This window comes from Scomber scombrus, chromosome 8, assembly GCF_963691925.1.
Source record: "Scomber scombrus chromosome 8, fScoSco1.1, whole genome shotgun sequence".
Lineage (NCBI taxonomy): Eukaryota > Metazoa > Chordata > Actinopteri > Scombriformes > Scombridae > Scomber > Scomber scombrus.
In genome coordinates this window covers 31,613,308-31,637,003 of record NC_084977.1, presented here as the reverse complement: position 1 = coordinate 31,637,003, position 23,696 = coordinate 31,613,308, and the positions used below count along the sequence as shown (strand labels likewise).

The 23,696-nt window shown below is 40.7% G+C and overlaps 1 protein-coding gene across 1 annotated transcript; it reads left to right on the top strand.

Moving 5' to 3' along the window:
* Window positions 1-429: 429 nt before the first annotated feature.
* On the top strand, window positions 430-23,656 carry LOC133985287 (protein NLRC3-like). Its single transcript, XM_062424882.1, is given in 14 exon segments — window positions 430-942; window positions 1,997-2,186; window positions 4,424-4,661; window positions 5,480-5,578; window positions 15,391-15,549; window positions 16,590-16,748; window positions 16,862-17,091; window positions 17,219-19,103; window positions 19,571-19,741; window positions 21,602-21,772; window positions 21,927-21,970; window positions 22,650-22,688; window positions 22,691-22,824; window positions 23,489-23,656. Coding segments are annotated over 14 exon segments (4,131 nt in total). The 3' UTR covers window positions 23,588-23,656.
* The last annotated feature ends 40 nt before the right edge of the window (window positions 23,657-23,696 follow it).

Below are 23,696 nucleotides of genomic sequence, written 5' to 3'. Positions count from 1 at the left end.
TTTTGTGTTGTTTAAAGAATTGGAAGGTTTTGAACAGCGAGTATCTTTTGGTGGGAAGAGCTGACACATTTATGGTTTTAGGAAGACTCTGTTGTATGTGTGAAGTAGGAAAATACAGAGTACACAATACAAGCGGTGGTTAACGTTAGATAGATACTTTTTGACATAGTGTTCACATTATATGGATTTAGGAATTCTTAAAACTTATTCTGAGTAAAAGGATCTAATATGGAAAGGGAGGGTGCAGAGCACGGAGGGTGTCCTCTGAGCCTGACGTTAACAATAGAGACACAGTGGGGGAAGGTGAGGAGTCAATTGAGTAGTGGAATTACAGCCAGGAAACAAAAAGTAATGAGAAAGGAAAAAGAAGAAAAGGAACAGAGAAGAATCCACATACATAATATGACCTTAGCCTGTGCAGCCGTAGAAATGTCACAGAGGGAACCAAGCGGCCCCAGTAAAGCAGACCCCCCCGAAGAGAAAATAGAGGCAAGGCCTTATTCTCCAATATACCCTAAATTGGACGTCACACCTCCCCCATATCCGACAGTACAAACACAGATGCCTCTTATGTACGTCCACGAAGGAGTAATGGACATGTCTGAGGTAGGAGGTGAAGAATATAGAGCAGTGAGACACCGATTGAGAGCAGTAGGACAGGACGGTATTGCCACCATGAAGGAACTGACGAGGCAAATTGAGGAGAGCATAGTGGAAGCAAAGGAAGAGACAAGCAGGGTAATAGGGGAACATATTGAGAGCAGGGAGAGGCAGAGACAGGGGAGACCGTTACTTATGGAACAGCCGAAAGCCCAATCCACCCCAGTTGAGGGACCAGGGTGGGGAACAAAAGAACCACACCTATCTAGTCAGCAAGGAGAGGAGGGGTTCGCAGACAGACATCATAGACAGTTGACAGAGGAATTGAACAGGGGACAAGTGGTGAGGGAAAGTGATGAGGAAGAGGAGGAAGAAGAACATAGGGAGGGGGACCAGGATTATCCAGCCTCCTTCATAGGGACACTTACAGTTCATACAGAGCACACTTTTCCACACGCTACACAATCAGATTCCCCGTATGCGCTGCGCTCAAGAGATAAGTCGCGAGCACCACATAAAATGCAGATGCCATTAATATACAAGGGGGCCCACCTAGGTGATGTTTATCAACCCTTCTCCTTCACTGATATGAATTGCATCCTGGATAAGATGCCTCCCCCCACTGCGGGGGGGGGGACATGGATGACAAAGTTTTGTCAATACACGTTAGGCCATAAACTAGCACTGGGAGACTGGAGAGCATTGTTGGGGAAACAGTTGAGTTTGTGGGAAATTAAACAGATTGAAAGTACTGCTGGGACAAATACTCTACCCGACTCAGAGGCGTTTGCACCACATGCCACAGACATCGGGGGTGCTATGAGGGAACGATTTCCAATTCCACAGGGGGCGATGCACTCACTCACTTTCCATTTTAAAGAGGGTGAGGACATGTCTGCTTTTCTGATGAGGTGTAAAGGTGCGTGGACTGACACAGCAGGGAGTCATCCAGGGTCAGGCCAATTACAGACAACATTGTTTAGAAAAGCCATCATGACAGGAATGCCAGAGGCCGTTAAAGAAGCCATGGAAGGCAACCCTGACATCCCAGGTTGTTCCACTGAACAGTGGGAAAAACACTTGACACACCATATGAAAAGACATAGGGTAAAATTAGATGCAGATAAACAGAATACTGAGTCAGCTCACATACAGCTGTTGAAATTACAATTACATGATGCTAAGAAACAGTTAAATGATGCATAGAAAAACACGCAAAAACCAGCCAACCAAATAGTTCAACAGCCCCAGCCACAGGCCTGTTCCCCAGATTTATATCCAACAAGATCTTATCAATAACAGGGGGGTAGATTTGCCAGGGTGGTGGGAGGAATGCGTGGGAGAGGCAGGGGTCGCGGAGGATCCAGAGTGCAACCATCCAGCAACTGTTTTGTAGGCGGTCAACCAGGGCACCAGGGCACCCCCACCTCAGCCAGCAGGACCATCCTTCCAGGCCCTGTATGCACCAGTAGCCCCTGCACAAGGGCAGTATCCCCAGACTATGATGGGGGAAAAGGGGTATGACTACTGCAAGGGTCCGAGGACTCAGGAACATGTAGGGTTGGCAGATCCCTACATTCCAAATGGTACTCTGTGCACTGTTCCAAGACAATGATTCAGTCTGGAACACAGATGATGTTATCAGCAGACACATCTCTATCAGCAGAAAGGACAGGAGGGGAAATATACTGGGGACTCCTGGAACCTGAAGGACAATTAATGGAAACCCTGGGTTCAGATGCTACACCCCTACACTCCCCCGCAGACCCCCTCCACACAACCCTGTATTAGGATAGAGAAAGTAACGAGCTTTAACAGCATGCATTTTTTTATCAAGAGTTAGAAGAAACACACTGGAGCATTTCCTCTAGTGGTATTCTGGTGGGGAAAAAAGGTGTGACTGCTGTTGTTGAACTTATATAAGAACAAATGGAATGGTTTGAGTGTTCCTGATTTAAAGGAACCATTCTTCCTGGATGTTTCTGAAAAATCGCACACAGTAAATGGTGTTCTTTTTCAGAAAAAAGGGGGATGTAGGCAGGTACTGATGTATATAAGTGTTACTCTTGATCCAACAGAGGACAGACACCCGCCATGCACACGACATGCAGCAGGGGTAGCAAAGATTCTCCAAAAAGTAGCACACATAGTCATGGGATACCCACTCACAGTGTTAACAACACATAGTATAGTGGCATTTGTGAATTCAACAGCCTTCACAATGACATCACTAAGACAGACCAGATTAGAAAAAATTCTAAACGCGCCACACATCACGTTTACACATGAAGGAATCAACATGGCTGATAACATGGGAGAGGGAGAGCCACATAGGTGTGAGGAAAGGGTACAGAGAGATATCAGGGTCAGAGCAGACTTGCAAGCAAAACCAATCACAGACCCAGAAGAAACTTTGTTCACAGATGGGTGTTGCTACAGACACCCCACAGAAGGATTAAAAGCAGCATATGCAGTAATAAGGCAAACAGAAGACGGGTTTGAGGAAGTATTGACAGGCACAGTGGAAGGGAAAGAATCAGCTCAGCTAGCAGAATTACAAGCAATGGTAGCAGCGTTAGAATGGGCAGAAGGGAAGAGAGTGAACATTTATACCGATTCAGCATATGTGGTGGGAGCGATACAGGTAGAATTGAGTCAATGGATCAGAGCAGGATTTTTTACTGCAGCCAAAACGCCCATCAAACATGAAAAAGACATTAAAAGGTTAGCAGAGGCCTTAATGAAACCTGCAGAAATAGCAGTCATTAAGTGTAGGGGTCATGATAAAGCAGAGACCACAGTAGCAAAAGGAAATCAGGAAGCAGACTCAGCAGCTAAAAAAGCAGCAGGGTATACGGCTCAAAACATGATGATACAGACCGAGAAAACAGTGTATGATTTGTTACCGGCATGCGATTTAAACATGTTAATAAAAGAGCAGCAGAAAGCCTCCCCTCAGGAGCTAACAGTGTGGAAAGAAAGGGGGGCTAAGGAATCCGAGGGGGTTTGGAGGTCACCGGACGGTCGACCAGTGTTGCCCCCCGGATTGATAGCGTCCACGCTCCACGAAGCACATGGTCTTACACATTGCGGAAAAACACAGATGCAGAGACATCTGACACATTGGTGGCATCCGTTTTTGCCAGCAATGATCGAAAATCATATCAGAGAGTGTAAAACGTGTACAGAATACAATGTGAGAGCAACAGTGAAGCCGCATGAAGGGAAATTTCCTCTTCCACAAATGCCAGGGCAAGAGATAGTGATTGACTATACTGATATGATTGAGAGAGTAAACGGGTACAGGTATCTCCTGGTCGCAGTGGATGCATACACTGGTTGGCCAGAAGCTATGCCTGCAAAGAAGGAAGACGCAAAAACAGTGATCAAATTTTTGATAAATCACTACATTCCGACGTATGGGTTTCCAAAAAGAATCAGGTCGGATAACGGCACACACTTTAAGAATAAAGATTTGCAGGAGGTAGAAGCAGCGCTAGGACTGAAACACGCGTTTGGAGCAGTATACCATCCGCAATCACAGGGAAAGGTGGAAAGAATGAATCAGTCCATTAAAGGTAAAATAGGAAAAGTGTGTGCTCAAACTAAATTAAGCTGGGTGGATGCTCTGCCCTTAGCCTTAATGTCCATCAGAAGCTCAGTTAATTCAATTACAGGGTTCACCCCTTATGAGCTAAGAACAGGTCAACAGTTTCCCGGACCTGGAGCAGGGGTACAGATGGTAGATAGAGAAAGGGTTCATGTAAGGTATAAGCCATACTATGATCAACTAACAGCTTTGGTTTCAGCTTTCTCGAAACAGGTTGGAGCTGTAAAGGGGGACCCCGAGAGGCAGAGCCCGCCTACAACAGACTGGGTCCTACTGAAAGTCATCAAGCGGAAGTGGTCAGAGCCAAGGTGGACCGGACCATTCAAGGTGGTGGAAAGGACATCGCACGCACTCAGGCTGCAAGGAAAGGGAGACAGCTGGTATCACTGGAGCCAGTGTGCTGCCACAGACCCTCCAATCAGGACTTTAGATCAGATAAGACAAAGGAGGAGTATAGTGGAGCATTGATAACGAATTCTTCTTTTCAGCAGCCTGAGGACAACATTCTGGTATAAGGTTAAGAAGGTTTGAAAATCTTCCGGAAAAGTAGTTTTTCTAGAATCCAATTGAGCAAACTGAGCCAGTTTTGCTTGCTAAAAATAATCAGAAGAGTGTATTAAGATGTATATTGCAGCAGGGGAGCCACACCACAACAGGTGGTGGTGGCTAGGAGTGTTTACTATCATATCATGCATTATTGTTATTATGTTGGTGTTGTTATGGGGATCAGCCATGGGGGATCGAAATACAGAGGGGAAAGGGAAACCCGGAAACAAGAGAGCTGCCCAAGAAACGGGGGATTAGTGCCTTATTTCCAGTTACCCCAAACAAGAACGTTGATCGTATAAATGACATCCATTACAATGTACTTCGCTTGGCAAATAAGACCCGGGATGCAGTAGCAGGTCTCTCAGAACAGCTGGCAGCCACCTCATTGATGACAGTACAGAATAGAATGGCATTGGACATGTTATTAGCAGAAAAGGGAGGGGTCTGCTCCATGTTTGGAGATCAGTGCTGTACTTTCATCCCAAACAACACTGCACCGGATGGCTCTGTAACCAGAGCTCTGGAAGGATTGAGAACCTTATCCTCAGAAATGCATGAACACTCAGGCATCGATAACCCTTTGGAAAGCATCTTGGAATCATGGTTTGGTAAATGGAGGGGATTGATTGTGTCTGTATTAGTGTCCCTAGTAAGTGTAATGGGAATGTTGATTTTATGTGGATGTTGTTGTATTCCCTGTCTAAGATCTTTGTGTAACAGATTGATTGTCACCGCAATTGAAGGAAAGGTTCCTCCTCCTTACCAGATGCCACAGTTGGAGATGGAAGTGATGGCGTTGGTGGCGGGGGAAGGATATCGGTTTGAGGATGAGGATGAAATATGAATATGTTTCGTGGTCTCATGTTTATGAGACCAAAAGGGGGAATTGTAGATATATGCTATGAATTGGCCACTGCTAAAATATCACATAAGGGGATTAATTACTTTGTTGTTTGTTTCATATAAATATGTGGTCCTATGTGTAACAATCTGAAAGCAGTAAGCTTGTTGTGTAATAAGAATGCATGAAGACAGTTTACCCTGAAGTGTAATTAAATAGGTAGATTCTGGATGTTGACACGTCCCACTTGCATAGGTTAAAGGTTTATTATTAACAGGAGAGCGGGGTCAAACATTCAGTCAGAGCCCTGACCATCCTTTGTTAAACAATGCAGAACTAACCATAAAACCCCCACAGGAGGTCTGGTGATTGTGTAGTTCCAGAAGAAGGGGGTCACATGGAAGTCACTATTGCGCCTGTTTAAGGAGGTCACAGGAAGATCACATATCCTGGACTGTGAGAAGATGGAGGATGGAGTCAGATCAACAGCCAATCAGGAGACGACAGCACCTCACACATTATATCTGATTGTATTTTTGTATAAAAGGGGTCAGGGAAAGGAGAGCCGTCAGACTTCATGAACTGACACACACTGTTGTTCATCAGGGACAGGAAGATCTCGACCCAGAGCTCTGTATGTTTTATTCATTTACTGCTAAATAAAATAGCCTGTGAGACCGCTCATCTTCTCCTATCCTTTCATTTAACGAACACACAGACTGAGCTAACACATAGCGTATGATTTAGCAAGTAGAATTAGCTCAAGTTTCAACAGTAGCTGCTTATGGATGTGAACCTGACAGCAGCAGGTAGCAAAGAGAGATGATCCTTCTCAACTGGAACTGTTCACTGAGTTGAACTGAGTCAAAATATCCTGCAGTCACATTAAAAATAGTGGACAGTAAAAGTGGTTTTCTAATGAAGATGTCCTCATGTTAACTTTGTGGAGACAGACATGGGATCAGATCACACAGACACACTGTGCACATTATGGAAGCTTCAATGTAACTCCATTTTCTCTCCTTCATCTGCAAGATTAAAGCAAAACAAAGATTAAAAGTCTGCAGCTATGAGAGAGAGTGATGAGAATGATTGTTTCATTCAAGCACAGTGAGACAGCATCAGCTGAACTGGGAGTGTTCTGGTAGCTTACTGGTCTGTGCTTTGATTCTGGTGGTGGACCTTTGTTGCATGTCATTCTCTGTCTCTCTCTCCTCTTGTTTCCTGTTTATCTCTCAACTGTCCATTAAAGGATTAAATGCCTCAGAAGACAAATATTTTAAAATATCTTAAAAAAAGATGATCTGAACCACTGATGTGAATATCAAATGTTAATAAAAATAGTGAATGTCAAACTGCTTCATCATCAAATGCATGAAGTAAATATAAAGTGTCCTCTTTCATGATAACATTTGTTGTAATATATGTGTCATTACAGACTTTATGACTGTGGACTCTCAGAGTCTCACTGTGAAGTTTTGGCCTCAGCTCTGAAGTCCAACCCTCATCTGACAGATCTGGACCTGAGTGGAAACAAGCTGTCTGATTCATCAGTGAAGCGTCTGTCTGCTGGACTGGAGAGTCCAAACTGTAGACTGAAGACTCTGAGGTCAGTTCACTCAAAGAGGGAATTTTGTACTAAATATTCTGAAACTTTGAGTCAGACACATTGTCGTGGAAATTGTCACAACACTAAACACAAATATTAAATAATACATAAAACCCTGCTAGGTGGAAGATTAAACAATTATTATTGTACAATAAGGAGACCGCATACGTACGGAATGACATCATCTCATCTCAATGAGCAAAGAGTATGCCTAAACTATTATAGTGTCTAAGAGAACAAATAAATCATCTGTGTTTGGTCAAACATATCAGCCTATATGATTCTACCCAATAGAAGATGACCACGGAGCAGAACACATATGCATATGCACATCTTACATTCATGCAACCCCAAAACCAGAGCCTCAGGTCATGAATGATTTCTTGACACCTTACAAGGGTCCCCACACCTAAGACTCTGAGCTTCTACCTTATTTGGATATAAGAAAAGGCAAAGGAAGAGCAATGGGCTTCCTATTGATGATAAAACACACATTCCACAAGACACACAGTGATGAGGCAAAAGCAGTAATCCTACATCCACAATCTTAGCATAACATTATCAAACCAATTCTTAATCCTTCTTCACTTTTACAACATCAAGTGTAAGTCTACCAGACTGTCAAAGCCTCATATTAGTTTCAGCTGAACTTATCACACACACTGTAGTAGATTTTTTTTACTAGATGTTTCTCTGAAGAATTACAGACACAGTGTGATTAATCTTTCTCTTCTTTCTCTACTTCATGCCAACACGGAGAAGGACACACAGTCATTCTGACGTTCTAAGAGACAGGTCCAATATTTATACTGTAACTCCTAGTTGAAATTTGAAGAAGAGAGGGTAATAAAGTAACAAAGTAATACAGGAATGAAGTAATAACGTAAAAGAAGTAACAAAGTTATGAAGTAATAAAGTACATAAACCAACCAATGACCACTGCTAAACCCTTGCTGACCTAACAAATTAGACACAATCAATTCTACTACCAGGTGTCTTTTCTGAGTTAACAAAAGTCACTGCACAGCTGTCTCCAGCAGAGGCTCAGCAAATTGAAACAAAAACAGTCCCACATCACACACACACACACACACACACACACACACACACACACACACACACACACACACACACACACACACACACACACACACACACACACACACACACACTCTCTCTCTCTATATCTCTCTCTCTCTCTCTCTCTCTCTCTCTCTCTCTCTCTCTCTCTCTCTCTCTCTCTCTCTCTCTCTCTCTATGTATATATATATATAAATCAATCAATCAATCAATCACCATACTCTTGTATTTCATTCAAAGAGACCCAACATTCCCACATGAGCAGCAGCAAAGAAAAACTCCCCTTTAACGGGAAGAAACCTCAGGAAGAACAGGGCTCTAGGTGGCCGACCATCTTCCTTGACTGTTCTTTGTTGAGGGAGAGTGAGAGAAGAGGAGAAGAGGGAAAGAAGGAGAAGAGGGAGAAAGGATAAATAAAGAGCAGAGGGAGACGGGAGAGAGGAGAGGGAGGCACAGTGACAAACAATCAATCAACATTGAAAATAATAATAGCTGCAGTCAGTAGATCTGAACATCCATGAGGTCCTGATCATCGATGCCCCCAGGTTACCTGTGAGACAAGAGAGCACAGAGAACTCCGGGGAAGAAGTTTAAGTTAGTCAATGCATTTATAGCATATGAATGTAAATGGATAGAGAGAAGGAGGAGAAGAAGAGGAGCTCAGTGCATCACGGTAAGTTCTGCGGCAGTCTAAGCATATAGCAGCATAAACTAGGAGCTGGTCCAGGACAAGCCTTGCCAGCCCTAACTATAAGCTTTATCAAAAAGGAAAGTTTTAAGCCTACTCTTAAATGTAGAGAGGGTGTCTGCCCCCCAGACCCAATCTGGAAGATGGTTCCACAGGAGAGGAGCCTGATAACTGAAGGCTCTGCCTCCCTTTCAACTTTTAGAGATACTAATAAAAACCACAAGTAGGCCTGCATGCTGGGAGCGCAGTGTTCTGGTAGGTACATAAAGTGAGGAGAAGGATTTTAAATTCTATTCTGGATTTTACAGAAAGCCAATGCAGGGAAGCTAAAATGGGAGTAATATGATCTCTCTTTCTAGTTTTTGTCAGTACGCATGCAGCTGAATTCTGGACCAGCTGGAGAGTCTTTAGCTAATTGTTAGGGCAGCCTGATAATAATGAATTACAATAATCCAGCCTAGAAGTAACAAATGCGTGGAATACGCATGAAGTTTTTTATCATTAAATGTATGAAGTAAATATAAAGTGTCCTCTTTCATGATAACATATGTTGTAATATATGTGTCATTGCAGACTTTATAACTGTGGACTCTCAGAGACTCACTGTGAAGTTTTGGCCTCGGCTCTGAAGTCCAACCCTCATCTGACAGAGCTGCACCTGAGTGACAACAAACTGTCTGATTCATCAGTGAAGCGTCTGTCTGCTGGACTGGAGAGTCCAAACTGTAGACTGGAGACACTGGGGTTAGTTGAATGACTGTAATTTTGCTAGTTTTTAAAAATGTTTGGTTCATAATTTTCAGGATTTGCTGAACACAAATCTGTAAAATTGAAATATTTTCAGGAATTTAAAATCCACAGTCTTGTTGTGAGTAAAAATGACTTCCAGAGTTTAAACTAATATGAGGCTTCAGCAGTCTGAGTTCCACATATCAAGTAAGTATGTTTGTGTTACTTCAGTGTTTCCTTGCTGAGCTGCAATGGAGTGATCCAAACTCAAAGAGGGAATTTAGTTCTAAATATTCTGAAACTTTGAGTAACACACATCAAGTATGAGTCTACCAGACTGTCAAAGCCTCATATTAGCTTCAACTGAACTTATGAAGTAATTTCCTACAGTGTAGCTGTGTTAGGAAGAGACCACTTCACAGTCAGTATGGACAGGAGGAATTATTACTGCCACACACATGAATATGGTTCTGATTGTTAAAATCTCTTTTTCACTGTTTGTATTTGACAGTTTTTAACCTGCATCCTGTTGGGTTCAGCTGTTTGGAGTTTACATTTTCTAAACTTCTACATTTAAACTTTCTTCAGCTCTGAACAGATTATGAAACAAGTACAAGTTCAAGCATGGACTTTGTCTTTTATATTGACTTCATTTATTGTATTTTCAGATTGATGAACTGTAGTTTGTCAGAGACCAGCTGTGATTCTCTGGCCTCAGCTCTGAAGTCCAACTCCTCCCATCTGAGAGAGCTGGATCTGAGAGAAAACGACCTGCAGGATTCAGATGTGAAGCAGCTGTCTGATCTTCAGCAGAGTACAGACTGCACACTGGAGACTCTGAGGTCAGTAGAGAGTTGGAGTTAGTCTTTGCTGGTTTCAGCAGTTTAGTATTAAACACAGTCAGAATCAAAGCAAAGATCCAGTATTTCCTGGTGAACCTCCAACATTCTCAGTGCCTTTTTCCTCAGTGAAGCTGTGAGAGGAGAATGGTGACAGGCTTCAGGATTGGACAGAAAGACAGAGAGAGAGAGAACAGTCAGCCAATCAGATCAATCAGAAGCTTGTTGTGATCATGAGTTTGAGTTGATGTGAAGACGACTGTTGTTGTGTTGATGTCTGCAGGAAATAAAGCTGGATTACAGCTGACAGCCTTACAAGATGTATAGAGACAGTGGTCCTCATCATCAAACTGTCACACCATCAAATCTGATCTCAAAGTGTTTGTTCTCTCATTTCAACACTAAACTATTGATCAGTTCATCTTTGTCAGAGCTCTAAGATCAGTCTGACTGCAGCCTGCAAATAACTGATTTCACACAAGCATCATTACGTTTAGTAACCATGTGGTCTTTATACAGACCAGAACCTCTGCTGAAGTCCAGGAATCACAGCAGCTGTTTAGCTGAGAGCTCTGACTGATTGTCATGTGATGATTTAACAGCAGGAAACATCTTCAAATCCCACAGAGACTCTGTAGCTTTAAACTTTGATAAGAGTTGACATGTATCAGCAGTAAATCCATCAGTAAACTGATGAGTGAATGTCTCTGTTTCTGCAGTAATGATATGTTCATGACTCTCAGCACTTTATTTCCTCTGTGTACTTGAGTGAAATCTGCAGAGGAAACAGACTTGATAGTAAAAGTGTGTGCAGGTGTGTGAGCTTGGAGCTCAGTGCGTTCACTCCAACACGTCCAACAACATGAGAGCTGAAAGGAAGCAAGCTAAGCTGTGCAGCTGTTCCACTTCTGGTCTGAACAGGACTGAAGTCCCTGCTGCTCTTTATACTGGATGTGCTGCATCACTGAATGTCAGCTGATGAAGTGAGTCTCACTAAACACTCATTTATCACCTCTGTTCTTTCTTCTTCTCTCATCAGATACCGATGATCTTTGTCAGAGTGAGAGTGAACATTCAGGACTGTTGAGAGAGGATCGGCTGGATCCTGATGATCCATCTGGAGTCTGGATCTGGATTTTGTCGTCTTCACTTAAGTCTCTTAACTGACTACAAACTGAACAGTTAGCTCTGGTTGTTGACATTTGTTGATTAAGATGAAAAAACAAACAGTTGTTATGAGCCTTATAAATATGGGACCAGATTCTTTCAGGGTTTTTTTATTTATTTATTTATTAGAAAGATTGGATTGATTACTTTTAAACACTCTTCATTGTTCCAGATTGTGCCAGTGTTTCTATATGTAAATATTACAAATAGAGGTATGTAGCTTTTATATGGAAGTAAACAAATTAGGCATCTTTAACAATAATTATGTAACTTAAACTCAGAGGTGAGATCATGTGACTCAGCCCTATCCAATCACATCCTTTACATCTTGTTTTCTACATTAGTGCAGCATCTTGCATGTATTGTATCACACTGCACACAGCGATAATGATGCAAACAGACTGAGGGACATAACTTCATTAAAAACATGAAATTAATCTTCTCCACTGTCCAACTCATCTCCAGCTGAACCTCCTGTTGACTTATGTGTCCTTAAAGCTCTTTAAAATAGCTTTGGATCAGCCTGTTTGATAAGTCTCACTTCTTCAAACTCATTTTTATCCACTGATCTACCAATTATTTTGTTTCATATGCTGTACATCTTAAATTTGAACCTTGTGTCGGTTTTACTGGTTTATTTTCTTCCTGTATGTGTTAGTTTTATGTAAAGTGCTCTGTAAGTTTGGTTTGAGGAGGTTTATACACATCTGCATAGGCGGAGTAGGGGCGTGGATTCAGACCTACCTGATGACATGAGGAGCATTTATATTTAACACTGTACATGCTCCAAATAAATAAATTGTTTCTACTGATATCTACATCTGCGCAAATAAAGGAGCGTTTTTATCCTGTCAAGCTTCAGTTTAATGTGTAACATCTATTTTTATTGTGTTTATTTTCTCTGTCTTTGTGTATAAAGACGAATATCTGACATTTATTTGACCTGTACATTTTTAGTAAATCACTTGGTTATTTCCAGGAATTTTACTAACTTTAGATTGTTTGTTTTCTTTATTCTTTATCTTTATTGCAATCAATTGAAATAATACTGATACAGTACTGATGTTTATTTTGCCATTTTATTTTTTATTTATTCTCTATTTTGTTAGTGTAAATTCCTAGAATTGATAACAACATTAAATATACTTCATTAGTTAGGCTTCTTGATTAATAAAGCAGCCTCATATCAGTGAACAATCTACATAGAGAAGGTCTATTTTTATTCCAGTTCAAAAAATCATTATATCGGCCACCATATTGGTTATCAGTGGATTTTTCCACTCTAAAATCGGTATCAGTTTTTAAAATCCCATATCGGTTGGTCTTTAATTTTCATGAATCTAGACAAAAGAATATGTTCATCACTATATTTGAATGATGGGGCTATATGGACAAGAGGGAGACATGAGGCAGTTGTGTTGAGAAACCGTAAGGAGGCTATCATAAAGGTCAAACAATAGTCACATACTGTAACTGGGGATTGAAACTTTCAACTAGTAAGTCTTGTTATATTTACTTCAGTAGGAAGACAAAGATAGGTGAACCGAGTCTCCATTTATATGGCCAACTGATGGGGAAAAGTAAAGAAATTTAAATACCTAGGAATATGGCTAGATTTAAAATATACATGCAAGACACATATCGAGAAACTTTAAACTAAATGTAATTATTTAATGAGTTATATCTGGATAATTGGGGAGCAGATAAGGAGGTACTAACAGGACATGAATAAGATCAACAATTGACTATGGATGTTTTATTTTTGGGGCAGCAGCCAAGTCTTATGATATAATGATTCATGATATATGACTTGATATTGGTGCCATCAGAACAACTCAAAGAAATGCTGTGCTGATAGAATCGGGAGAAAAATTCATTTTAGAGTTAAGAAGAGACCAACTTTCATTAGCTTGCTGGATTCAGTTTAGATGATGTGGGAAAGACAATACCAACACAATTAGTGTACTATGAATGTTGTAAATATAACACATTTACATGAAATTGATTTGGATAGAAGATAAAAGATGAATCAGAAGAATGTAACATTAACCCAATCCAATTAGTTAATGTTATTTCCCATAACTAAAGTTGGTCTTAATATCATGGAAATGAGGAAAGATTGGGTAGGAAGAGAAATGGGCACTGTGTAAACCAGTATATTAGAAATAACTTTTATAACTACTTGCGCATAATTACTGATGACATAAAAGACCATAATAATCATGTGTGAACAGGAGTAAACACTGCACAATTTCTGATATATTTAGGGAATAGAAGTACAGATAAAATATCAGTTTATACAGCTGAGATGATGACAATGATTTATGGTCTTCAGTAGAAGTGAGACCAGACAGAGTGGTGTTGTGTACAGACTCTGTAGCAATTCTTTTAAGGTTTACAGACTTTGAAGTCAATCAGGGAAGATATTTTGTGAGAAGTTTTTCAATTTTTATTCAGAATTCAAATATTGAGGATAGATATCTTTGGTACTTGACATATCATTATGTAATCGACATATCATTTGGAAAAAGTGAAGGCAAAGCACTAATCAGAAAGAAAGTGCATAGTGACAAATACATAATAAAGAAAGCGTAAGGTTACAACAAAGGGTGAGACAGGCTGGATAAGGATGGGACTTGGAAGGAATATTAGGAACACATGGAGATAAGGTGTGAGAAACACAGAGAGGAGTAATAGATTTCCTAATAAATACTGGATTGCTTAATAGAATACCCTGTTTATTTATTTATTTATTAATTCATTAATTCATTCTCAGAATAATGTCATATGGATCCTGGCCTACATACTACATGCTGTACATTAGGTGGCAGTATTACAATACAAAGAAGTGAATTTCAAAGTAACCTAACACAGTTAGAGGAGGGAGGAGGAACAAACAGGTAGGAAAACGTGAAGTGAAAGTATTAAGCCAGGCTCCATTTTATAGTCTGCAGAGAAAAAGGAAAACAACAAGTCTGAGGCAGGTGAGTGTTAATATCAGGACTGCAAACAATGATTACTATCATTAGTGATCAATCTGTTGATTATTTTTCATAATAATAGTTTAGTGCATGAAACTGAGTCAGAAGAATATAAAATATATAAAACGTCTTTAAAAGTTGTTTACTGTTTTTTATTTCCTGGTTTCTGCGTCCTCAAAGTGATGTAACGTGACACAATGCTGCACTCTATTTTATTTTTGTGAAGAGTAGAAAACACACATGGTGTAGTTAAAGTGGTTTGACCTGTTACACTACAATGGAGATAGTTTTAAGACAAAGATAAAACCTAAAAATGAAATGCGTTAGAGAGGAGAGATCCAGCTGCAGCCAGTAAACAAGATCGGAGCAGGTTAGACCTGTTACACAGGAGATAGTAGGAGACAGAGAGAAGGAAGGAGCCAGCCTATAGATGAGAGGGGGAGGAGCTCTCTGCCTAGATGGAGTGAGCGAGGGAGGGAGACATGGCCTGACTCAGAGTCAGAGAAGCATGGAACAGAGGCTAATGTCAAATTTAGTGATCTTACACAACCAGTATCTGTTTTACGCATTTACTATTTGGGGGTTCTTCTGAGATTAAATTGTCCCAGACTGTCAACTGGCCTGTACAGTAATAACAAGTTATTAAATTGAGAGGCAAGACTGGATTTATTATATGTATATGTGTGTGTGTCTCCAGTCTTACTGGTTTACCTCCCAGACCCCAGAGGATGAAGGAAGAGGAGGAAGAGGAGGACGGAGCAGAGTCTCTAATATCCAACTGTCTGTCTATGAAGAGTGACTGGTCTAAACCTGAACCTCCATACTTCAGTAATGAACCTGGACCCTCAGACACAAAGTAAGAGACTCTTTCTAATGTAAAATGTGTTGAAATATTGCATTTAAAAACAAACACCACTGACACACACACTCTACTACAGCTGTCTCCATCAGTTATTATTGAGCGTCTGAAGATTTTCTGCTGCAGGTATAGCCATCTACATATAAAGTGGCAGCTGATGGGTTTAATAAAGCTGTGCAGCTCATGAAAATGTCAGTAACTGATACATTCATCTTAACTTCATGTAGAAACACTAAATATATCTCCTGTAGAGTTTGATATATCATGTAGTCTATCTTGACTCTCACATCTGTTTTCAGCTGTAGATGCAAATAAAACTTTCAAATGAAATATTAACACAATCATCTGTTAAGATCAACTAAATAATGCTGATATGACATATTACTATCACACTAGCAGCGCATGTGGACCCAAATGCAGAGACCAGAAGCAAAATCAGGGCAGAAGAAAAACATCTTTATTCTGGGATGTACTTGAAAAAAACAAAAGCTGGCTGAGATGGGTAAAACCCAAATACAAGACCAATTGAACTGAATAGATGACTCAACAAAGAGTGAACTGAAAACTAAGCTTCAATACCAACTGAGCTAGTCAGACAACAAGTATCAGGTGGAACAACACAAGGGCAGGCTGGGGAAGATATGAGGAGCAGAGCAGGACTAGTGAGGAAGATGCAGGTCAGGTGTGAGGAAGAGTGAAGGAACACACAAGGGAAACACAGAGAAACCAAAGCCCAGAAAATACAACACCTCTGAATGACAACCCAACATAAATCAAACTATCCCAGAATGCAAAACTCAAGAACATAACACCACAATCTAATTAAGACTGCAGCAAAATATTAAATCAAATAACAAAAATGAGCAAAACCAAATGACCCAAAGGATTGGGCAACATAAGCACTACAGACAGAGAGCAGAATCTCTAATATGGGACACAGGCAAGACTGTCAGCTGGCCTGCAAACTAATGAGAAGTTACTAAATTGAGAGGCAGGACTGGATTTATTATACTGTGTATGTGTGTGTGTGTCTCCAGTGTTACTGGTTTACCTCTCAGACTCCAGAAGATGGAGGAAGAGGAGGAAGAGGAGGAAGGAGCAGAGTCTCTAATATCCAGCTGTCTGTCTATGAAGAGTGACTGGTCTAAAGAACATCCTCCAAAGTTCAGTAACGAACCTGGACCCTCAGACACAAAGTAAGAGACTGTTTCTATTATTTTATTTCAAATTGAATGTTTATGTGTAGCTGTTGGTTAGCCTCCACGAATGTCATGTGTCATAAAGAATGTGTTCATGTCCACAGAGAGAGGAAGAGGAGGGCTGTTTCTGTGGAGGAGCAGCTGTCCTGCTGTTCTTTGTGTCAGGACATCCTGAAGGATCCAGTCTCTACCAGCTGTGGACACTGGTTCTGCCGACAGTGCATCACCTCATACTGGGACCAGTATGCTTCATCAGGAGACTTCTCCTGTCCCCAGTGTGCAGAAAGATCCAGAACCAGACCTGGACTGCAGACAGACAGTCAGACCAGCACTGTACAAAGTAAGAAGATCTGTCTGCTGATGTCATCATCTCTGAAAACAGGACAGGAATCTACCTCCTCTATCCTACTGAACATTAACAGTCACACTGATTTCTGTTTAATTATAAATGTTTTCTTCTCTTTCAGCAGAAAGTGGTCTGCAGGAGGTTTTAGGTGAACATCAGATCAGTCTGAGCAGCACATGTGAATGTGTGACTCAAGGAACTGATGAAGCAGGAAGTGAAATCCTCCTCATCAGCATCTTCACTGAGGTCTACATCACAGAGGGACAGAGGGAAGAGGTTAATACCCAACATGAGGTGAGGCAGCTTGAAACAGCTTCCAAGATGAAGACCCTCCATGACGCTCCAATCAAGTGTCAGGACATCTTTAAAGTCTTACCTGACCAACAGAAACACATCAGAGTGGTTCTGATGAACGGCGTCGCTGGTGTTGGAAAAACCTTCTCAGTGCTGAAGTTCACTCTGGACTGGGCACAGCGCTCCGAAAACCAAGATATCAGTCTGCTGATTCTGTTCTCGTTCAGGTCGCTGAACTTGATCAAAGATGAACAGTACAGTCTGCTCATGCTGATCCATGTTTTCTATCCAACATTACAGAAGCTCACAGCAGAGAAGCTCGCTGTCTGTAAAGTTTTGTTCATCTTTGACGGCCTGGATGAAAGCAGACTTTCACTGGATTTCAACAACAGTGAGGTCGTGTCTGATGTCACACAGAAGTCATCAGTCAACGTGCTGCTGACAAACCTCATTAAGGGGAAGCTGCTTCCATCTGCTCTCATCTGGATAACTTCCCGACCTGCAGCAGCCAATCAGATCCCTCCTTCATGTGTGGACAGGGTAACAGAAGTACGAGGCTTCACTGACGCCCAGAAGGAGGAGTACTTCAGGAGGAGATTCAGTGATGAAGAGCAGTCCAGCACAATCATCTCACACATCAAGACATCCAGGAGTCTCCACATCATGTGTCACATCCCAGTCTTCTGCTGGATCACTGCTACAGTTCTGGACCACATGTTGACTACAGAGTCGAGAGGAGAGCTGCCCAAGACCCTGACTGACATGTACTCACACTTCCTGCTGGTTCAGACAAAGAGGAAGAAGAAGAAGTATGATGAAGGACATGAGACGAGTCCACAGGAGCTGACAGAGGCTGACAGGAAACTTCTTCTGAAGCTGGGGAGGCTGGCGTTTGAACAACTGGAGAAAGGAAACATCATGTTCTACCAAGAAGACCTGGAGCAGTGTGGTCTTGATGTCACAGAGGCCTCGGTGTTATCAGGATTTTGTACACAGATCTTCAAAAGAGAGAATGTGATCTTCCAGAAAACAGTCTACAGCTTTGTTCATCTGAGCGTTCATGAGTTTCTGGCTGCAGTCTACATGTACCACTGTTACACCAGCAGCAACACAGAGGTACTGAAGGACTTCCTGGTAGAATCAAAACCAAAGTCTTTCTTCAAGAAGATTTCAACTCAGTTCAGAAACAACGATAGCCGTGACTCCTCCCTCAGAAACAACCCACCTGACAGTCATTATGATTTCACATCTCTGGATGACTTCCTGAAGAAAGCCATGCTGAAATCTCTGGACAGTGAAAATGGCCACCTGGACCTGTTTGTCCGCTTCCTTCATGGCCTCTCTCTGGAGTCCAACCAGAGTCTCTTAGGAGGCCTGCTGGGTCAGACAGACAGCAGTCCAGAAACCATCCAGAGAGTCATCAAGAACCTGAAGAAGATGAACAAGGAGGATATCTCTCCTGACAGAAGCATCAACATCTTCCACTGTCTGACGGAGATGAACGACCGCTCAGTACATCAGGAGATCCAAAAGTTCCTGAAGTCAGAGAACAGATCAGGGAAGAGACTCTCTGTGTTTGACTGCTCAGCTCTGGCCTACATGCTGCAGATGTCAGAGGAGGTTCTGGATGAGTTTTACATGTGGAGTTACAACACATCAGAGGAGGGACGACAGAGACTGATCCCAGCTGTGAGGAACTGCAGAAAGGCTCAGTAAGTCCAGATGTGATTAACTTTATAAATTTAATTTAAATGGAATATTTTTTTTCCATCATTCAAAGCTGGTAAAACAAATGAAGGACTTTAGAGGCATTTTATCACAACATATATCAGTGATTACAGTTACCAGTGAATGCAGTTACGTTTTTACTATTTGTAACAATTTACAACAGTTTTCATACCTTTACAGCACATTATAAACTTAAATTATAATAATAATAACTACTATTATTCATTATTCAATACTGTATTATTTAAATAGGTATGGTCATTTATACAACAATATCTAAAGCACAGAAAATAAAGTAAGAAAACAACAAAATTATCTGAACCACTGATGTGAAGATCAAATGTTCATCAAAATAATGAATGTCAAACTGTTTTCATCATTAAATGCATGAAGTAAATATAAAGTGTCCTCTTTCATGTTAGCATATGTTGTAATATATGTGTCATTACAGACTTTATGACTGTGGACTCTCAGAGACTCACTGTGAAGTTTTGGCCTCAGCTCTGAAGTCCAACCCTCATCTGACAGATCTGGACCTGAGTGGAAACTACCTGTCTGATTCAGCAGTGAAGCGTCTGTCTGCTGGACTGAAGAGTCCAAACTGTAGACTGAAGGCTCTGAGGTCAGTTCACTGACTGTAGCTTTGCTAGTTTTTTCCTTTGTATTCAATTAAAATTCTTCTGTGAATTTTCAAATGTTTGTCTTATAGGTTGTGGTTGAGGTTTTATTACAGCAGCATTTTATCACAACATATATCAGTATTTTACAGTTATCAGTGAATGCAGTAAAGTTATTATATTTTTTATCCGATTCTTCGAAAACACAAACAGAAATAAGGTTTAACTCCTCGTTGTCATTTTCTCTGTTATGCTTTCGGGGAGTCGCCTCTGTGACGTCACTGTCAGAGACCGGTGGTTCCATAGACTGTATATATAATGGACGTAACATCCGTGACGTCACCCATTGGTTTGTGGACTGCTGCTCGGAAACCAATAGTTTCGGATCTGAGCAGCGCCATCTTGAAAATTTCCGGTGCATGCCGGGAAAAATAAAAACACGGATTCTACTTATATGGGCATCAGGAGGAGCATGAGGCGCCCTCCTGAACCTGTGAACCAATCAACCTGTCAATCACGACGTAGCCACGCCCTAATGCATACCCTGCTTTATCGTCACATATAAAATCAGGGAGGCCAAAATGTCCCAAATGAACATCATACTGCATTGAAGAAGGCTTTAAACTAGCGATTGAGACCATAAACACATTTTGAAAACGTTTACTGAGGTTAGAAATCAAGTGAGAAGTTGGTGAATTCTCCATTGACTTGTATAGAGACGGAAGTCATTTTAACACCAAAATGGTCGCCCCCTGGTGGCCTTTTGATAGAATGCAGTTTTAAGTTACTTCCGCATTGGCATCATTTCAGAAGACCAAAACTCCCCGCCTGGGTGGTTCCTATCTGGGTCATACTATGCTATGGAAACACAACAGCTGAGAGGAGCGAGTGAGAGGACGTTCCTATAAAAGGTCCCGCCTCCAGAAACAGGGCTTATGTCTGTCGTTTGGAACTATTTCCAAGTGTTCCCTACGGATAGTACATTTGTAATTTGCAATTACTGCAAAGCATCATAATAATAATGGTAGTGCCATATTGGCACTTTTTTCCATAACTTAAATTGAAGTTGTTCTCTTATTTTGCACAGACAGTGTTTACATGTGGAAAGCCATGTTGCATTTATGTTTGCATCCAGTGGGGCATCACAATAAAATTAGGCATAATGTGTTAATTCAACAATAGGAGATATGTTATGTTGTTACCTCACAGGTTTGGTGTAAAAAGCCTGCAAATATCGGTATCGGGTGATATCGGTATCGGAAATTAAGAGTAGGGGAATATCGGAATATCGGATATCGGCAGAAAAGTCAATATCGAGCATCCCTAGTATTAACAGTTATCAGTGAATGCAGTAAAGTTATTATTACATGATATATAATCAGCATAATAATAATCAACACAGTAGGATTTAAAATCATGTTTTATCCGATTCTGAATTACAATGTATTTATTCTATTTTTAACAACTTTTAAACAGTTATTACATCTTTACAGCATTTTGTAAGCTTGTTTTTTAAAAGGTGTTGTGAAGTTGAAGAATCATTGTAATATTAATTGTTATTAATTATTCAATATTATTTGAATTGAACATGTAACTCATTAAGTAATGTCAGTTTGCTAACATTAACCAACATTAGCCTCCATAAACTACTGGTCATTATCTATCAACTGTTCATTAAAGGAATAAAATGTCTCAGAAAACAAATGTTTAAAAATATATAAAACAGAGGATCTGAACCACTGATGTGAAGATCAAATAGTAATCAAAATAGTGAATGTCAAACTGTTTTATCATCAAATGTATGAAGTAAATATAAAGTGTCCTCTTTCATGATAACATATGTTGTAATATATGTGTCATTACAGACTTTCTGAATGTGGACTCTCAGAGACTCACTGTGAAGTTTTGGCCTCAGCTCTGAAGTCCAACCCTCATCTGACAGATCTGGACCTGAGTAACAACAAGCTGTCTGATTCATCAGTGAAGCATCTGTCTGCTGGACTGGAGAGTCCAAACTGTAGACTGAAGACTCTGAGGTAAGTTCACTGTCTGAACTTATGACCCAACTGTAGCTTTGGTTTAGGGGAGTTTTTTTTTTCTTCAACTGAACTTATTACACACAAACACGCAAACGTACACACACACACGCACATATAACAGAAAATAACATACATGTTTAATGATGCATAGGTGTAATATGGTCAGGTCATTAGTTTCATTAGTGTTTGTGAACAGTCAGTAAATGTAGCTGCTTATGGATGTGAACCTGACAGCAGCAGGTAGCAAAGAGAGATGATCTTTCTCAACTGGAACTGTTCACTGAGTTGAACTGAGTCAAAATATCCTGCAGTCACATTAAAAATAGTGGACAGTAAAAGTGGTTTTCTAATGAAGATGTCCTCATGTTAACTTTGTGGAGACAGACATGGGATCAGATCACACAGACACACTGTGCACATTATGAAGCCTCAATGTAACTCCATGTTCTCTCCTTCATCTGCAAGATTAAAGCAAAACAAAGATTAAAAGTCTGCAGGTATGAGAGAGAGTGATGAGAATGATTGTTTCATTCAAGCACAGTGAGACAGCATCAGCTGAACTGGGAGTGTTCTGGTAGCTTACTGGTCTGTGCTTTGATTCTGGTGGTGGACCTTTGTTGCATGTCATTCTCTGTCTCTCTCTCCTCTTGTTTCCTGTTTATCTCTCAACTGTCCATTAAAGGAATAAAATGCCTCACAAAACAAAGATTTTAAAGTATTAAAAAAAAGAAAAAGATGATCTGAACCACTGATGTGAAGATCAAATGTTAATCAACATAATGAATGTTAAACTGTTTCATCATCAAATGCATGAAGTAATTATAAAGTGTCCTCTTTCATGATAACTTATGTTGTAATATATGTGTCGTTATAGACTTTCTGACTGTGGACTCTCAGAGGCTCACTGTGAAGTTTTGGCCTCAGCTCTGAAGTCCAACCCTCATCTGACAGATCTGGACCTGAGTAACAACAAACTGTCTGATTCATCAGTGAAGCGTCTGTCTGCTGGACTGGAGAGTCCAAACTGTAGACTGGAGACTCTGGGGTCAGTTCACTGACTGTAGCTTTACTAGTTTTTTTTCTATATATTCAATTCAAATTCTTCACTGAAGTTTCAAATGTTTGGTTCATAATTTTCAGGATTTGCTGAACACAAATCTGTAGAATTTAAATGTTTTCAGGAATTTAAAATCCACAGTCTTGTTGTGTGTAAAAATGACTTCCAGAGTTTAAACTAATATGAGGCTTCAGCAGTCTGAGTTCCACATATCAAGTAAGTATGTTTGTGTTTCTTCAGTGTTTCCTTGCTGAGCTGCAGTGGAGGGATCCAAACTCAAAGAGGGAATTTAGTTCTAAATATTCTGAAACTTTGAGTCAGACACATCAAGTGTGAATCTACCAGACTGTCAAAGCCTCATATAAGCTTCAACTGAACTTATGAAGTCATTTCCTACAGTGTAGCTGTGTTAGGAAGAGACCACTTCACAGTCAGTATGGACAGGAGGAATGATTACTGCCACACACATGAATATGGTTCTGAATGTTAAAATCTCTTTTTCACTGTTTGTATTTGACAGTTTTTAACCTGCATCCTGTTGGGTTCAGCTGAGTTTACATTTAAACCTTCTTCAGCTCTGAACAGATTATGAAACATTTAATGATTTCAAAAATGAACTTTGTCTTCTAAACTGACATCTTTTATTATTTATTCAGATTGAGGTGGTGCAGTTTGTCAGAGATCAGCTGTGCTTATCTTGCCTCAGCTCTGAAGTCCAACCCCTCCCATCTGAGAGAGCTGGATCTGAGACTTAACAACCTGAAGGATTCAGATGTGAAGCTGCTGTCTGATCTTCAGCAGAGTCCAGACTGCAGACTGGAGACTCTGAGGTCAGTAGAGAGTTGGAGTCAGTCTGTGCTGGTT